The 18,424-nt window shown below is 37.0% G+C and overlaps 1 protein-coding gene across 1 annotated transcript; it reads left to right on the top strand.

The window, feature by feature from the left end:
• The first annotated feature begins 9,984 nt into the window (after positions 1-9,984).
• Positions 9,985-18,208, top strand: LOC107809492 (E3 ubiquitin ligase BIG BROTHER-related). Its single transcript, XM_016634142.2, has 7 exons — positions 9,985-10,582; positions 12,808-13,141; positions 13,239-13,288; positions 16,169-16,210; positions 16,309-16,430; positions 16,506-16,614; positions 17,824-18,208. Exons 1-7 carry the CDS (start codon positions 10,292-10,294, stop codon positions 17,869-17,871), a joined length of 996 nt encoding a protein of 331 aa, XP_016489628.1. The 5' UTR covers positions 9,985-10,291; the 3' UTR covers positions 17,872-18,208.
• The last annotated feature ends 216 nt before the right edge of the window (positions 18,209-18,424 follow it).

The following is an 18,424-nucleotide window of genomic DNA, read 5'->3' as shown; positions in this document are numbered from 1 at the left end:
AACGTCCCTTTTGCCGGGGGCGCTACATCTTTGAATGGATGTAGGTGGTTTCATCGCAGATAGTGCCGATCGCAGATAGTGGTGCTCTCTTTCTCTCCTCACAGCAGTCTTGGTGAGCCCCATTTCTCCCAAGGGTCATATAGTCCTTCTTTTGTATAAGTTTTTATATTTTGAGGTATAGCCGGGGCCTTGTTGCCGGCATTGTCATGTTGCTCTTTTGTACTCATAGAGGCTCCGTAGACGTTTATGTGGGTCATGTATGTATGTTGGGTGGTCGTTGGATCGAGTTGTATTTTGGGAACTCAACTATGGCATAATGTATATAAGGAAAAATGAACTAACAATGTTTATATATTTATATAACTGATCTCCCCCCATGTTTTACAAATGGTGATGCGATCCCTTTTTGGATTATGAATGAGTCGGGTAGGAAATGTTTAATAGGCTTGCTCGACCGGGTTCACTCGTTTGAGCGCCGGTCGCGCTCCCCGAGGTTGGGGCATGACATAAAGAACCTATGCAATATATCCATAACTGGCAACAAGAATAAATAAGATGTAATACCGAAGCTCAACAAAATAGGAGATATAAACTCAACATAGGTAAAACCATCCTCACTATCAAATCTTCAAATGATAACAAAGGCATAAGATAGAATGTTAAATACAATGTGCAAACATGTTTAAATGCATAACAAAGCATAATGAATGCATATGCAGGAAAAAGAATGCCACCTTTATACCGCCTTATGAACTTCCATAGTGAAATGCCACCCTTATACTCCACATATCATCAACTGTGAAATGGCACACTTATACTCTGCACATGATAATCAATCACAACAATTATGGTACCACAATCCGCGTGTACGCCATCAAGAGAGAAACATAAGAGGGCGACCCAAGGGGAATGGATATGTATCCACACGCTACACGAAAAAAATCTCATACATAACAATAATCATAATCGCACGACAAATACCTCGTGCCAACACCCAGTATTTGAACAGTGCGCTGGGGAGTTGAGGGAAAATATTTGGCAGGAATAGGCATTTTTGCGGCCGCATAATCACTCTGCGGGCCGCAGAATGGTCGCAGAGTGAGACAGTTTTTCTACGTCATTTTGATGTCATTTTCGCGGCCCATTATGCGACCGTATAACCATTTTACGGGTCGTACTCTTATCACACAATCAGCTTTAGAATTTTGTGGAGGGAGATTCTGTGGCACATTATGCGATCGCAGAACAGGTCTGCGGGCCGCATAGTGACCGCAGACCCAGTCAGTTTCTTTCCAGTTTTGGCACCCAATTTGTGCGGCCGATATGCGGACCACATATCCATTCTACGGTCATATATGCGACCGCAGATCCTATCTCGGGGCTTCATTTTTGGGGTTTTTAAACCCGACCCTACCTCGTTAAAACATATGCCATAGCCCATTTTGAGCACATTTCTGATATTTTTAGAGTGAGAGAGAGTTCTTAGAGTAGGGGGGTAACCTTCAACCTATTATCCATCAATTCTTGCTCAATCATTGAGGATTAACAAAAGAAGTCTTCACCCTAAAGGTAAGAATCTATGCCCTAGCTCTTAATTTGGAAAATCTACAAAAAAATAAAGGGAGTAATTAGAAAGACAATTATTAGGTATGGGGTTTGTTGTCTTGCATGCATGTATTCTTGAAGTATGTGGGAAGGTTTTGAGCTAAAAATGGTAGAGAATGGGTTGGGGAATGATGGAATCTTCCACAAAAGGGCCTTAAAACATTGATGCTCACCTAGTGTTTGATAATATGCTCAAATGAGCTAGAATCATGATCATCTTCCTAATTTTGGTTCAACTTGTTATATTTCTAAAATAGATTGAAGTTGATAGGAATTGCGGAACGTTTTAAAGGTTTAAGGAAGCTCAATTGAGGTATGTTGGCTAAACCCCCTTCTTCTTAGAATCGAATCCCACGGTGTTCATGTAATTGGTATAAGTCCCAAATTGATCATTATAGAATAGGCTATTCCTAATGTGTTTGTGTTGAAGGATGTATGTTCAATATTTATTCTAAATGCTTCATCACGTCATCTTGCCATTTGAGGATGTGTTCAAAATGTGGAATATGTGTTAGAAATGTTAAGACTTCATGTCAAGATCGAATAAAGGTTGTTATGCCAAATTGTATGAAAAGTCTCTATGTGCCTAAGATTCCCAAATTGCTCATATGTGAATTTAATATCTTGAATGGGAAACCTTTTTGTTGTTGATAATGATAATGATGTTTGAATATGGAAAGGGAAACTGAAATTATGAAATATGGCCAAGTGCCAAGAATGACTTTCCGATTGAGGCCACTCGTGCCAATGAATTGAAAAGATGTGAAAGAAGTATGAAGTGAGATGATTGATTGAAAAGGTAATGTCTCGGGTGAGACGACCTAGCCGATAGGGCCGTGATCGGATGCCATGTCGCACACATGGTGGTAACTGTGCTGGAAATTATAATAAAATGGTGGTTATGGTTGATGTCTCAAATAAGATGACCTAGCCGATCGGGTCGAGATCGGACTCCGTGTAAGAATACGGAGATATTGTGAATTATGGTATATCGTCTTTAAAGATCACCCAACCTAATGACATGGTAATTGACTTGAGAACTTGTGTGATCTTTATTTGATGTTTTAGTATTGTTTGAAGCTCTTATTGAACTCATGACTATTTCCCCCTTGTATTATTATTCATTCTATTGAGATGGTGTTTAGTTTTACATACAAGTACTATTCGACAGTACTAACATCCCTTTTGTCGGGGGCGCTGCATCTTTAAATGGATGCAGGTGGTTCCATAACAGGCAGTGTTGATCGACGATAGCAGTACACCTTCCTCCTAGCAGACTTGGTGAGCCCCACCTCATTCCGGGGTCGTATCTTTTGTACATTTTGTTATCACGTTTTGAGGTATAGTCGGGGCCTTGTTGCCGGCACTATCATAACACTCTTTTGTATCTTTTAGAGGATCCGTAGCCACTATGTGGGTTGTGCATGGGTGCTAGAAAGGTCAAATAGATTATCTTGTCTTTTGGTCTCTTGTTCCATTCGAATCATAAGAATGTGTGTATCTTGAAACGTAAAAGTGAAGTAACTAATGAAACGATTTAGTATTGTATGTATGAACTCCCTACCATCTAATTAATGGAATCATGTCCTTTTTTTTAATCATGGGTGAGTTGGGTAGAAAGTATCTAACAGGCTTGCTCGATCGGGTTCACTCGGTTGAGCGACGGTCGCGCTTCCCGAGGTTGGGGCGTGACATCACTGGCCACCAAAATAAAAAACACAGGCTCTCAACATATCCTCCAAGATCTAAATGGTCCGCTTGGACTGCCCGTCCGTTTGAGATGAAATGCAGTACTCAACTCCACTTGCATGCCCAACTCACCCTGAACGACTCTCCAAAAGTGCAATGTAAACTAAGTGTCGTGGTCCGAGATGACAGACACAGGCACACCATGCAAGCGAACAATTTCTCTGATGTAAATCTTAGCCAGCTGCTTCGAAGTGTTGGAAGTCTACTGGAATGAAATGCGCAGACTTGGTCAGTCTGTCCATAATGACCCAAACAACATCAAATCTCCTCAAGGTCCGTGCCAATCCTACCATAAAGTCCATAGAATGCACTCCCACTTCCACTTCGGTATATCTAACCTCTGAAGCAAACCACCCGGTCTCTGATGCTTATATTTAATCTCCTAACAATTCAAACACTACGTGACATGTCCAATAATGTCTTTCTTCATCCTTCACCACCAATAATGCTGCTTCAAATTACCGTACATCCTCGTAGCACCTATATGAATAGAATATCGCGAACTGTGAGCCTCCTCAAAAACTAACTCCCTCAAACCATCCACATTAGAACACAAAGCCAGCCCCAAAGCCGCAATACACCGTCATCACCAATAACAACCTCCTTAGTACTACCCGCAACACCTTGTCCTTGAGGACTAGAAAATGGTGGCCATCATAGTGACGAGCCTTAATGCACTCAAACAAGGACGACTGTGCCACAACACACACAAGAATTCTCTATGCTCAGAAATGTCCAACCTCACAATTCTATTGGCCAAAGCCTGAACATCCATAGTCAACGGCCTCTCTGCGACTGGAATAAATGTCAAACCACCCATATACTCTGTCTTCCTACTCGAGGCATCCGCTACCACATTTGCCTTTCCCGGGTGATACAAGACAGTGATATAATAATACTTCAACAACTCCAACCACCTCCGATTCTTTAAATTCAAATCCTTTTGCTTGAATAAATCCCAAAGACTCTAATGATCAGTGTAAACCTCACAAGACACGCCATATAATTAATGCCTCCAAATCTTGAGCGCATGAACAATGGCTGCTAACGCCAAATCATATACTGGATAATTCTTCTTATGGGACTTTAACTGGAGCGACACATAGGCAATTGCTCTACTATCCTGCATCAACACATACCCAAGGCCAACCCGCAAAGCATCAAAATAAACTGTATACAACCCCAATCTTCATAATGCCATAACGAGTCCTGAAAGCCATCTTAGGGATGTCCGAAGCCCTAATCTTCAACTAGCGATACCTTAATCTCAAGTCAATCTTTGAGAACACCCTAATGCACTGATTCTGATCAAATATATCATCAATGCATGGCAGTGAATACTTGTTCTTGATGGTAACCTTGTCCAAATGCTGATAGTCAATACACATCCTCATAGAACTATCCTTCTTCTTTACAAACAAAACCAATACTCACAAGGATCACAGGTACCCATGTTCACAAGGCCCAAAGTAACATGGGTAATCTCCTGACTCCGGAGGGACAGATTCAAAATCTAAGTGTTAATCATTTTATAATAATTATGATTAACCAATAATCAATATCAATATCTGCTCAAGTGCCCGTAATGCCAAAAAAATCCTCAACTTTCCTCCATAACTAACTCTCTCCGCTCATGCATATGTGTATGAAATGATATAATAAAAGGGCACCAGACATGCTAATAAGAATGCGGATAAAAAGCTCATATGGCTAAAAGATGGCTATGGCAAAATTATGTAATTCAATTTATTACAACGGCTCAATAAGCTATTTAGCATGTCCAAGCTAAATCATATTATTTATCATTATTCCATAGAAACCACCAAATTCATTGAGAAAATAAGACAAGTATATGACTACAGATTTATAATAAATCTCACTTGGCAAAACAATCCTTCATGTCAAATCAACAAGTCATAACCTTAGCCATGCTCCTAAATCATGAATATAAATCATCACGCAGTCATAGAATCAGTTTGAACATGGATAGCAACTTCACATAATTCAACAAAGCACAATTCAAGTCAATCATAACAAATATGGTCAAGACTTAGCTACGCATATACGCTCGTCACCTCGCATATACGTGGCTCCTAAATCATGAAACAAGTAGCAAATAGATCATCTATGGGGAGAATTCCCTTTTACAAGAATAGACAAGAGAATTACCTCCGTCCGGTAAGCTAAAATCAGGCAACAATCGCCTATCCGTCCAAATTAAACTTCAGATGACTCGAATCTACTAAAAACAACTCAATAATGTCAAATAAAGTCATAGAAAATAACTCCAAACAATAAAGCTTTTTAATTAAATCCACAAAAGTCAAACAAAAAGTCAACCCAGACAACGCGGTCAAAACCCAAGTCAAGGGGTAGATCCCACTATCCATAATCCCGAAATCCAAATATGTGATTAGATTCTAAACCAAGTCCAAATCGACCTTCAAATCCTCAAAATTCATTTCCTTAAGTTGTAGGCTAAAATCCCAATTTTCTTCTTTCAAATCCATGCTCTACGTGTACAAATCCATGAAATATTGAGATACATAATTAAATTCAAGTAGAAAATACTTACCCTCAAAGTTGTAATGAAAATCTCCCCAAAAATCGCCTTTAGTCGAGCTCCAAACCCCAAATAATGAAAAATATGCCAAACCCTCAAAATATATTCTTCTACCAGCGATTCTGCATCTACTGCAAAAACCTCGCAGATGCGAGAACCACTTAACCAGCCAACCTTCGCTTTTGCACTACACTGTCCGCTTCTGCAGAATCGCATCTGTGATCCATCCTCACAGGTGCACAAGCGCTTCTGCGCATCTGCTTTCGTACATGCAAACTACAAATCCAAGGCCAAACTCCGGCTTTTGCGATCTCCCCTCCCCTTCTGCGACCTCGCACCTACGCCAAAATTTCCGCAGGTGCGACACACCAGAACCAGTTCTGCCAACATGTAACAAAATAATTCAAAATTAATCCAAAACACACCCGAGGCCCCCTGTAACAGAGTCATCCCGGGACCCTGTTCTATTATACCAACAAGTCCGAATACCTAATCCAAACTTATCACATGCTCAAAACACCATGAATAACACCAAAATTAAGAATCGATGATCAAAACACAAGGTGAACCTCTCTTAAGTTCAACAGCTTCCAAGCTTCCAACCATACATCTGATTCAAGCCTAACCAATCCGGATTACATCCAAACGCTGCGCACAAATCCCAAATGATAAAACGAACCTATTTCAAGTTTCAAAATAATAATCTGAATCCCATATCATCAAAGTCAATTCTCGGTCAAACTTAGGAACTCTCAAAACCTTCAAATTGCCAACTTTCGGCAAATAGAGCCAAAACATCCTAGGAACCTCCAAATCCAAATTCGAACATATGCCCAAATCCAAAATTACCATACGAACCTATTGGAATCATCAAATCACCAATCCAAAGTCATTTATACAAAAATCAAATATTGGTCAACTCTTTCAACTTAAGCTTCCAAAATGAGACTAGGCTAGCGGTTGGACATAGATTTGGTTTAAACTTGAAAAATAAAAATTTGAATTTATGTTAAAAAATAATTTTTGGAAGTTGAAATTGTATTTGGGTATGTGTTTTATTTGAAAAAAAGTTGAAACTTTATGAGTGGTAGAAATATTTTCACCCAAAAACTGCCATAAACTAGTTTATGTGAAAATAATTTTTTTTTCTTCAAAACGTTTTCAAAAATTGATCATAGTCCATGAAAATAATAATATTTTTTATTTTTATTTTTTGAAAAAAAAATTGCCAAAATTTATGGTCAAACGGAGGCTAAGTGTCCCCAATCACTCTCAAAATTTTCCGAGACCAAAACAACCATCACCGCAAGTCACTAAACAACAATAAAACATACGAAAAGAATCAAACAGGGGCAAAAACGATCAGGCGGATCGTTACATGTACCGAAATATATATTATGTTACACAATGCACATATTATTGATTATAACATATACATAAAATTTTAAAATTTTTATTTCCTTTATTCTCTTAATTCAACAATTAACTTTATGCAAGTAACAAGACATTTTCAATGATCAAATTTATTTATTTATTTATGTACCATTTTCTCTCTATGGGCTGATAGTTGCTGATTTTGGATAAAGACCTTGTCAACAAAAATATTTTCATTTTCGTATTTTTGAGTACTTTAATTAAGATATTACAGTCTATATCTCCATGCACTAGTTAATATTCAAATTACAAATCAAAGTTACTGGACCGAATAAACCAGAATCGAAAAAAAAAAAATCAAACCATAACGAATTAAATTAGGTACGATACTACTATAGCATTTAACAAACTGAATACCAAAAATACAACCTGAAATATCTAAATAATTTACCGTGATGACCTACAAACACTCCTAGTTGGAAGGTAGTCGCTTTGTGGTTTGTTATTTCCGTGCTTCTCGTACAGTTGGATTCCTTTGACATAGAAGAATCTGCTATGATATATACTCCCTCCGTTTTAATTTATGTGAATCTATTTCCTTTTTAGTTCGTGCCAAAAAGAACGACTCCTTTCCGTATTTGGAAACAATATACCTTTATGCAATAATTTATAGCCACACAAAATATATGTGACTCATTTTACAATACAAGTTTAAAAGTCTTCTTTTTTTTTTCTTAAACTCTGTACCCCGTCAAATATATTCACACAAATTAAAACGGAGGGAGTAACTCTTTAACGACTAGGGAATGCTAATTAAATAGAGAAATTGGCACCAGGTGACAACATATAAATATAGAAATTGACACAAGGTGACAACATATAATAAGAATTGGCAAACTTTTGACATTAGATTATATTTGGCAAAGCAGCCCCAAAAAATTGGCTATGTATAATCAAATCTACAAAAAGCATACTTCCCTATTTATTATCTCCTTGTAATCCCCTCTCTACCTCTCTTTGTTGGCTCCCTCTCCCTTTCTCTCTAATATCTCTCACCTTGTGTCAATTTCTCAACTAAAAACCGGTCTATCACATGGTGTATGTCCTCTAATTTGATGCCTGGACGACACATAAGAAAGCCGATTTCATATCTCTTTTTCGGCAATAATCTGTTTGGGCGACGTTTTTTCAATTGTTTTTTAATTTTAATGGTCATTTTTCTTATCTTCAATATTAATTAATGGGTGAAAGATATCTGTAACAACTTTTGTTTTGTCTCTGACGATTTCTTTTTAAAATTCTAAAGGTACTTTGAAGTTGAAAATGCTTGAAGAAAATTTTTGAAGTTGAAAAACAGTTTCCGAGTTTTGCCAAGAAGAAAATTGAAACGCGTATTGAAAAAAAGAAGTATTAATTTTTGCAAGTAGTGCCCAAAAAATGCCAAGTTTTCCTTCACGTTAAAACTTTTCGATCTATTGAACTTATAAATGGAGAATGTGTTCTCGTTATATATGGGCTTATACACGAGAAATTTTATTATGAGGGAGACACAAGTATTACTAGTTGTGTATCAATATATCTGTAAGATATATTTTTTGTGTATATCCGCAGAAAATTATGTGTTATACACAAAGATATACAAAAGAGAAAAATAAAATTTTGATATACAAAGAAAATTAAATTAATATTTAATATACACAAAGAAGAAAAATAAACTTGTGACATACATTTTGGTATATACATGTTTTGATGTATTACACACTGCCATAGATAACAATACAATTATTTTCGTTATGATATTTATTTATATAGAGAAAATAATAAATTTAAAGAACTATGTTTATAATTTCATATTTTGGATATGCAAAAAAGAAAAATTAAATTTTAGTACACATTTGATATACACAGAAAAGGAAAATAAAGTTGTGATAGATATTTTGATATACATATTATTATTGTGATATACATTTATTGGCTACCTGGTACCAAATATTTACAACTAGAATTTTTTTCTGCTAATTATATGAGTATTTTTCATATCATGTTAAAATCCCAATTAAATTATCCTACTAAGATTATATAAATATTCTTATATATACTATTGTTTAGTTGCCTTTCTTTTTCGGTCCACCAAGTCGGCCTACTAAGGTAGTCCAATCTGGTCAGAGAACCCGTGTGCGTCCTTAAAGGGAGATGTGAACGATCGAAAATTGGAGAATGATAATTTTTTGGTTATCCATGGTGGTATTGTTGCTGGTAAAGCTAGAAAGTAAGATTGTTATTTCTTGCTTTGTGCTCTGAAAAATGGAGAGAGATGGTAAGGGTGGGGGAAGAGTCTAAGTGAAAAAGAAAAAGTTTTTTTTTTTTTTTTTGAAAATAAAATGAAAAAATAATGATGTGTCATAAAAAATATGATATGGAGGACGACGTGTCATCCACATTGTGCATTTGAAGAACACGTGAGGTAGGGAGGATTTAAAGTAGTGTGTTTTAACAATTACGAGTGTGTGGATGAAACCTTATAGGATATAGGGACCGGAATAACAAAGCGGGACAAACAAAAGTTATCTATTAGGCTATTGTGCCAAGTTTTATATTTTGAGATGCCGTCTTAAAATGCGTTCTCCCTTAACATTGAAGACACCTAATTCAAATAAGCGAACGACAACCAACAAATTTGATTTTCCAGATCAACACAAGAAGGATGTGTTAGTACGGTCAGCTTCAAAGGTGGTACTTTTATTTAGTTTGGAAAAGGGGAGAACGTCAAATTCCCAATTCAAAAGAAATACTAATGCTTTCCTTTTTCTTCCGTATTTATTCTCTAATCATTCATCCCTCCGTCACCAAACCCACACACCATCCGCTTTCTTCTACCCTTCAGATTTCTTCTTCCATATAACTTCACCAAAAATTCGAATATCCCCTCTTTACCCTTCTCCCAAACCCTATAAAATACCTATTCACGCTTTCTCTCTGGACCTTTTCCGTCGCCCGTAAATGGAGAATTCAAAAAGTAATAACAACAACAACGAAGCAGCAGCAGCAGCTAAAAGCACAACCGCCATCGCGGAGGCGGCCGATGCCAACAACCAACAACGAGTAAACCCCGATGGCGGCAATTGGCCATATGGGGATAGTAGTTCGCAAGTTGTGGAAATCAATGCAAATGGGGAATCGGGTGTTTCTGCTGCTGTGGATAGTAATGGCGGAGCTTCTCGAAGAACTCCGTTCACCAACCTTAGTCAGGAGGATGCTGATCTTGCTCTCGCCCGCACTTTACAAGAGCAGGTTTTTGCCCTATCCCCATTACTTGGCGTGAATACTGATTAGGTTTCAGCTTTGAACTGAAGGAGTTTTTTCTTTTTGTATTTTCTTCCTTATTCCCATAGACTAAGGGTGTGTTTTTAAATTTAATTTCAACTCCAACATGTTTTGCTTTGTATTTTTAAATTAGGATTGGGGTTATTTTACATCTTAAAGATTCAGCTTTTGTAACCCTAGATGAGCATGTTGTGTATATCAGGATCTTGGATGATGTGATTTGCTATATACCACCTATAACTATATTACATCATGTGTTTCGTACCTTCCTATATTTAGAAATAATTTTACTTTAAATTTGTCATTTTACTTTTAACGAGATGATTTATAGCCACATAAATGTGTATGCCTTGTTTTAGACCACAAGTTTCAAAAGACTTTCTTTTTTAAACTCCGTGCTAAGTCAAATAATGCCACATAAATTAGGATGGAGGGAGTATAAGATTCTGAATAGAAGTTTGGTGCACATGGGAAAAGAGTACTTTCTATAGTATCTGAGAACTATCTGAAGTCATTATGCTTTTATTTGAATCAAGTTTGGTGCCAAGTCATTATGCTTTTATTTGAATCAAAGCTTTTAACTTTTATTTGAGGTAAAGATAATCTAAATACTAAAAGCCCTTTGTAGAATGATGGTAGCTCACACTTGATTGAAGTAACTTATATAACATACTTAAGAGTCAAATTTCTAAAGCATTAACAGAAAATAAGTTGTTCACTGATAGCTATCATCATCCCAGATATCAGGCCTGTGAAAATTTTGGTCAGTTTGGTGTCAAAATTATTGGCTTCTATATTCGTTAACCTGAGGTAAACTTGCAGCTAATTTTGAATGAAAAAATAAATGTCGAATATTTCAACTAGCATTCTTGATTTTTAATCCTTAACTGAAGCATCAGTGTTGCGATGCCTAGAAGAGTAGTGATTGAACAAGAGGCTTTGGCGAGATGATTGTGTGTGGGGGTTTTTTTGTGTGTGTGGGGGGGGGGGGGGTGAGTTGCCGTGTTGGTATAGTGTGATGTAGAAACCATATCGAATGAAGTGACGCTTCCAGACAATCATGGTTATTTAGAGGAACAAGATGGCAGACAGATTATAGGCTCGTGGGGCTGAGACAAGCCCATGAAAGTATTCTGGCTGGGAAAATAAGTTGAAGACAAAGCCGGAGAGCAAAGAGTCATAAAAAGAGAAATTGAGAGTTAACAGGAGGAGTATGGAAAACCAAAAAGAAAGAGGATCAAGAAAAATAAAGAAATGCAAAAAAAGGAAAGCGAAAATGAGAAAAGAGTAAAAGGGAGGGGAATATGGGGAGAGGAAAATGAGGAAAGAGTAAAAGAGAGGGGAATATGGGAAAAGGAAAAAAATCTATTAAGGAGAGGTTAAATTTACTACTATATGACAAGAGATCACATTACATGCAACAGACTTAATATAACATCATAACTCCAGTTTTTTGGTTGGTTGAATCGCTCTTTTGGGAACCACAACCGAATCGAATAACTAAGTAATGCTGATACACACCCCAGTCAAATAGGCCCGAGCAGTGTTATCAAAAGCGCGCTTAAAGTACACTTAATACCGGAAACGAGGCTCAAAACATGTTGAGCGCTTCGTCTCGCATAGCGGGTGCTTCAGTGTTGTCATCAAGGCTCTAAAGCATACTTTTCTTTGCCAATGAGCGTAATCCTGAAGAGGCGACACTAAGCAGTTGATATTTCACTTTATTGTAAATTTTTTTCAATTTCTTTGTCCGTATATTTGGTATTCATGCTTATAGATATTAGTCTTGGACTATACATACATATTTGTAGTTTTTCTCCATTTGTGCCTTTCTTCGTTAAAACTGCGCTTAAAGCTCCAACAGACCTTAGAAATTTTTTGGGCTTTTCGCCTTTGATAATATTGGGCCCAAGTTAGTTTTTGACCAAATTCAGAATGCATCAGCTTTTTATCTGCAGCAGTACTCTTCATGCCGAACTATATTACTAAGATGTTTCCCTGACTTGTTGCTTTCTGGTTGTGATCTTGAAATATAAAAATGTAAACGTTCATTTAACCTCATTTGGAACTTGATAGGGATCAAATGAAACTGGATTTTCTCTTGAGTTAGGGAATAAAATCTTCTGTGATTTGTTTGTCCTTTTCAATCTTTGCTTATAAATGAGGTGACGCCCTTATGTTTAATCTTATAGGAAAGGGCTTATATGATGCTTAGCATGAACGGTGACGGGATTGATTTCGGGAGTTGGGATGGTGGGAGCTATGACCATGATGAGGAGGATGATGAAGATTTTGATGATCCAAGCGAAGAAGATGAAGATGATAGTAATGTAGATGAGGATGAAGAAGATGGAGAAGATGCATTCGATGTGCATGCTCATGATGAAGCTGGCGAGGATGAGAACCAAGGGATTGAGTTAGACCCATCGGCTTTTTCTAGTGATGAGGCCTATGCCAGAGCATTACAAGATGCCGAAGAGAGGGAAATGGCAGCAAGATTATTGGCCCTTGCCGGGATAAATGAAAGTTAGTCTTTTTGTTGAAACTTATTCTTACAGTTGTTGTTAGCCCTTTCATTCTGTTCTGTTATCTTGTAAAATATTGACAAATCTATGACTTTTAGTGTATGTTGGACAAGCTCAAGATCGAGAGGATCGTGGTATTAATTCCCAGGTAACAATCTGTTATAGAATTCTAATGGCTCTAAGTAGCATTTCTGGCCAGCTTAACAGTATTGCTTCTGAATATTAAATTTATAGTATCTTTATATGCGTCAATTCATCAGAATTTTCATATTCTTGCATGGATCTTGCATCTTGAACTCTTTGAGCTTCCTTTTTCATAAATTCAAGAAAGGTCAACGTTGATAAATTTTGAGATTGGTAATATGTTGAATTCACATAATCTTCATCTTGGATAATTGCATCCACCTGTCCCGTTGAAGGGACAAGCCCATGCAGAATATGTTTACGACAGTTTTTGGTATTAGTGTAACAACAACAACAACAAACCCAGTGTAATCCTACAAGTGGGGTTTGAGGAGGATAGTGTGTACGCAGGATAGATAGACTGTTTCCTATAGACCCACAACCCAAGGACAAATGAATCTGGTATTAGAGTGATACTTAAAAATAAAAATAAGTTGGGAAGTTAAAAGATTTGGTACACGCACACAGAGTCACACACACATATATTTGTTTTTCTCTTGTGATGCACACACATATATTTATGGAATTACGTTTTATCAAAACATTAAGTGTACTGCAGTAGTTCTATTCTATTAGTCTAGATATTGCCAGTACAAACAGTCATCACCAGCATTGTCACCACTGCAATAGCCCAATAAAGTTCTAGTCCTTCCTTCTATGGATCGTATAACAAGACTATTGCATATACTAAAATTTTTGTTACTTAAGGCATGCCAATAGGGCATTACTGATGAGAGAGAATTTCCTGTCAGAGAAGCATACGGTAAGCCTGTTCCCAAGTAAGAAAACAAAATTTCGATTTTCGAATCTTTGTTTGAAAATATTTTTCACAAGCCGTAATACGACCACTAAATGTTTTCAAGATGCCACTAATAACCAGTGATTTGTAAGTGCTTTTCCTTTAAATGATTCAATTTAGATAGTTGTTTGTGGCTCTGGTAGAGACTAGATTAACAGGTTATTACTTCTACAGAATCCTCCATTGCCAATAAAGTCATGGGCAACTAGGTCAAGTCTTACTGTAACAACTTTAAATGCATTTGGAAAAATTCTTTTTAGAAAGGGTATAGATTTAAATTTTCGCGCAATCTGAAGACGAAAGGTGTTAGAAAATAGAGAGAATGGTTAGATGATTTGATGAGATAATGAAATGCAAAATACTGCTATTGTAGGTTGGAGATTCATAGACATCTTATATAACCAATGAGAACTTAAAACTAAACCTAACATGCTAACACTCTAATACGCTAATGCTTGACATTCTAACACGACCCCTCGAACTTAAGATTGAGAAAATCTCAGTTTTCCTTATTTGAAAAGTTAGGAAAGTAAATAGTCTTTAGAAAGCTTGGCAGAAAGTCACCATAAGCTTCTGATCACCAAGATTGCGCCAGGAAAGTTGTCATAATGGCCGAAAGATGCCAAAGAGCGATGGTGCAGCTGTAATGGTCGCTAGGCATGGTTTCATCAGAAGTCATCGAGAATAGATGCAGTGTCATAACAATCACCAGAAACAAGAGTTTTAGCTATAGCAATCTTTGGAATGAGACAAGAATAGTAATATTTTGCAAAAAATCCCTTCATTATTAATCAGCGCATAAGAATCTCACATTATTAATTGCTGCCTAAGTTGCTCTGACACGACAGTCTAGGTGCTGCACCCGCGTTGACACGATACTAGTATGAATGTGGGTATGGGACCCGTACCGGATCTGGTCAAACAATTTTGGATATTTTGACCATGACGGAAGGAAAAATTCGAGACGAGATACGATTTGATTCCTGAAATCAGATCCAAAACTAGGGTAAATTTGAAGAAAATAGAAAACTTTATCTAGGAAATCAATCCTTCACTTATCTACAACTTGAGAATAAAAAAAAAATTCACACTTTACAAGCTATACGTAAGTATTCCACAAAATTTATCATAATTTTAAAATAATTTTATATTTTTATGTTTTTTTGAATTACTTTTAGCCGGATCCCCGCACCCGTATCCGTATTAGGATCCGTATCCCCGAATCTTAGAATTTATATTTCGAAGGATCCGACCTCTATATCCGCACCTGTGTCGGACACCCGCACCCCCTGTCCGAGCAACTTAGGTTGACCCATTACATTCCCTTCATTATTTTTCACCATATAGACAATCCTTGCATTATAATTTTCGAAATAAATAGCCTATGAATACGAAGCAAACGACCCCTAAGGTAATTGGTGGATTGGTAAACATTTATTTTGTGGGAGATCTTTCGACTCATTCTTTTTGGTGTTTTCCTGAAGTAGGAGGACCTCTAATTCGAAAAGTAATAGAAGATGCCTATTTGTGAAGTGTTGCATTGAGGAGGAAAGTAGTCATACGGAGGGTTGATAAATGGGAGAACCACGGGTAAAAAACTTGACTCGTAATCAACAAAAGGTATTATGGTGGAATTGTTATTCTAAGAGAACCACTAGTAATCTTGAAGAAGCCCTTTAAAAACCCTTTTATATGCCTGTAATATACTCAATGTAAGACACTGTGTATGCATAATATTCACATGTAACCTAATTTTACTGACAGGCGTGGGCTTAATATGGACTTATGAGCGTGCGAGCATATACATAATATCAATGTCAGGTCTGATATTACGGTTTGCACGTGGATTCCTTCGCTTTCTTCAGATATAGACAGGATAAACATGTATATTTCTTCATGTTTACTTGAGGTTATCTCAGTCTGTTCATCTACAACGTCATCATTTTCTAGGCATAGAATTTCTGCACAATGGAGAGTAAGACGAACTTTGTGATTTCGTATTAAGTTTATGTAGTTAACCATACATGTCTGTTTTGTTGCTTTTAGGATGCATGGGAGGATGTTGATCCTGATGAGCTTTCTTATGAGGTACTTCAGTTTGTTGGATTTGTTGTTTCTCTTTTAGACATCTTTCATATATTTTACTTCACATGCTTGGTATTGTTCATTTGTCTGTACTCATGCAGGAACTTATAGCACTGGGTGAAGTTGTTGGAACTGAGAGCAGGGGTCTTTCTGCTGATACAATTGCCTCTTTGCCTTCAGTGAACTATAAGGCACAAACTGCATCAGAAGGGACCACTGATTCGTAAGCTAACTTACCCTATGCTGTACTATTTTCTATATGTGAAAGTGCTCACAACTTGACACTTTTGCGCTCCAGGTGTGTTATATGTAGATTGGAATATGAAGATGGTGACCAATTGACTGTGCTATCCTGCAAACATTCTTATCATTCTGAGTGTCTGAACAATTGGTTACAAATAAACAAGGTATTGCAGCCCCCTCTCTCCCTCTTTCTTCCCCATCCACAATCCTTGAACTTTGAATGAGAATATATTGCAAATGGGTATTGCAATCTTAGCAGTCCTTTGTGCTTGCTATGATATCTTTGCTAAGCCATTTATTATCTTTGCTTTGCAGTGTTTGAGTCGAAATGTCATGTCATCCTATTTTTTCTGTTTTGTTGTTTGTAGGTCAAGTCTCCTCTACCTTCTGGACCTTCTTTTAGAAACTACACCAGTTTTGTCTGATATGTGGCTCAAGCCAAGTCTTAAATTTTGTGCTTTAGCTCCATCATGGTCTGCTGGTATATGTCAAGTTACTTGAACTCGTTTGCTGAGTGTTAACTGTGCTTCTTTTACAAATGCATTTCACAGTGAGCTAGATTGTCCTCTCATTTTATAGAATTTAGGTAACCTCTCTACGTTGGATGGTGATAGCTGGTTGCTCTACGCCTCTTCTCTTTCCCTTTTTTTTTAAGACTCTTGCAGTGACTTAGATCCTGGGCTTGAGTTACTTCACTTTCTAGCTATGTGCCAGACCAAATAGGAATTATTCTTATCCCATTTTGTGTGACACATTGGAATGGATATGATGATTAAGATGTTGGATTCCCTTGCACATTGCATCGTTTTCTGTGTATTAGTTGAAGAAAAATGTTAATAACTGGTAGTAGATTTGCTGCATTAAATAGAGATAAATCATGGTTTTGATTTCAGCTTCAGCTTAAATGAATTTAAATTCTTGAATTTTATGTTTGTCAAATTATTATGATGCATTTGCTCTCAAGCTTTACTATGAGTTTCTCTAGTCAAGTTATAGAACCTGCTTTTATTTGATAACCACTTGCAGAAAAGGGGGGGAAAAGGTGTGACATAGAAGTAGTAGTTGTTTCCTGCCTCTGCCTCTCTCCTCACGTGGTTCCTTCATCCTGTGTGGTCTATTAGTTAAAGTATGTGTTTAATGATCGCAATAGCAGGATAATATTAGCTATGTCCGCAAACAACTTACTCACTGGCTAAAAGTCGAGTGATCAGCCCATGCATCCTTTTGTTCTAACCTATATTTACAGATTGTTCACATATTCCCTGTCCTACTTGTTGAATAATAACATATTGTTACTTTTTAGTACTCATTTATATAAGATTGTTATTTCCATGGCTGCAGTTGATTGTTGTACATGATTTTTGTGCATGCAGGTCTGTCCAATGTGTAGCACTGAGGTCTCCACCTCCGGAAACAGCTAGCGTTATTGTGCTACTGAATTGAAGTTAGTGACTTAGTTCAATACAATCATTGATAGTAACACAGAGACTAATATCTGCTTGTTTGACCAAGTCTTTGATCGCTCTTGGCTGGCTTCTTTGTTCTCTGTTTCTCATATATCATGAGTGTACCAAGTTTCTAATAATTCCCTCTTTCTTCTTTTTCCTTTTAATTTTTTTTCCCACACCATCTCATCTGGCAGTTGTGATGGCATTTGAGTTTTACATCACTACCCTCTTCATTCTCTCCATTGAAAAGTATGCCTTTAAGTTTTAAATTTGGAGGTTTGGTGCGGTTAATATGAGCCAAAAGCTTGACAAATACGAGTCTTCGCGAAAGCCTTTAAGTTTTGATTTTTCATATGTTTTTATATTTTCTTCTGTGCTATTTTAGTCTCTTTACGCCTTATTCATTAAGATATTTGTTGTCACTCAATGCATTCGTTACATTTATTTCGTTGTGGTTTTGTAGAAAGGATCCCACATAATTAGGGGTGTCAAATGTGCGGGTTGAGTTAATTTTTGGTGGGTCAAG

Source organism: Nicotiana tabacum, chromosome 12 (assembly GCF_000715075.1).
Source record: "Nicotiana tabacum cultivar K326 chromosome 12, ASM71507v2, whole genome shotgun sequence".
NCBI classification, from domain to species: domain Eukaryota; kingdom Viridiplantae; phylum Streptophyta; class Magnoliopsida; order Solanales; family Solanaceae; genus Nicotiana; species Nicotiana tabacum.
The sequence above is the reverse complement of the archived record's forward strand: the minus strand, read 5'-3'. Positions and strand labels throughout refer to the sequence as shown.

Bases quoted from the DNA above. Each gene is read 5' to 3' on its own strand.
- LOC107809492 (XM_016634142.2), top strand. From the start codon at position 10,292: ATGGAGAATTCAAAAAGTAATAACAACAACAACGAAGCAGCAGCAGCA. The intron at 16,211-16,308 runs GTACTTCAGTTT...GTACTCATGCAG, and splicing joins CTGATGAGCTTTCTTATGAG to GAACTTATAGCACTGGGTGA. The intron at 16,431-16,505 runs GTAAGCTAACTT...TTTGCGCTCCAG, and splicing joins TCAGAAGGGACCACTGATTC to GTGTGTTATATGTAGATTGG.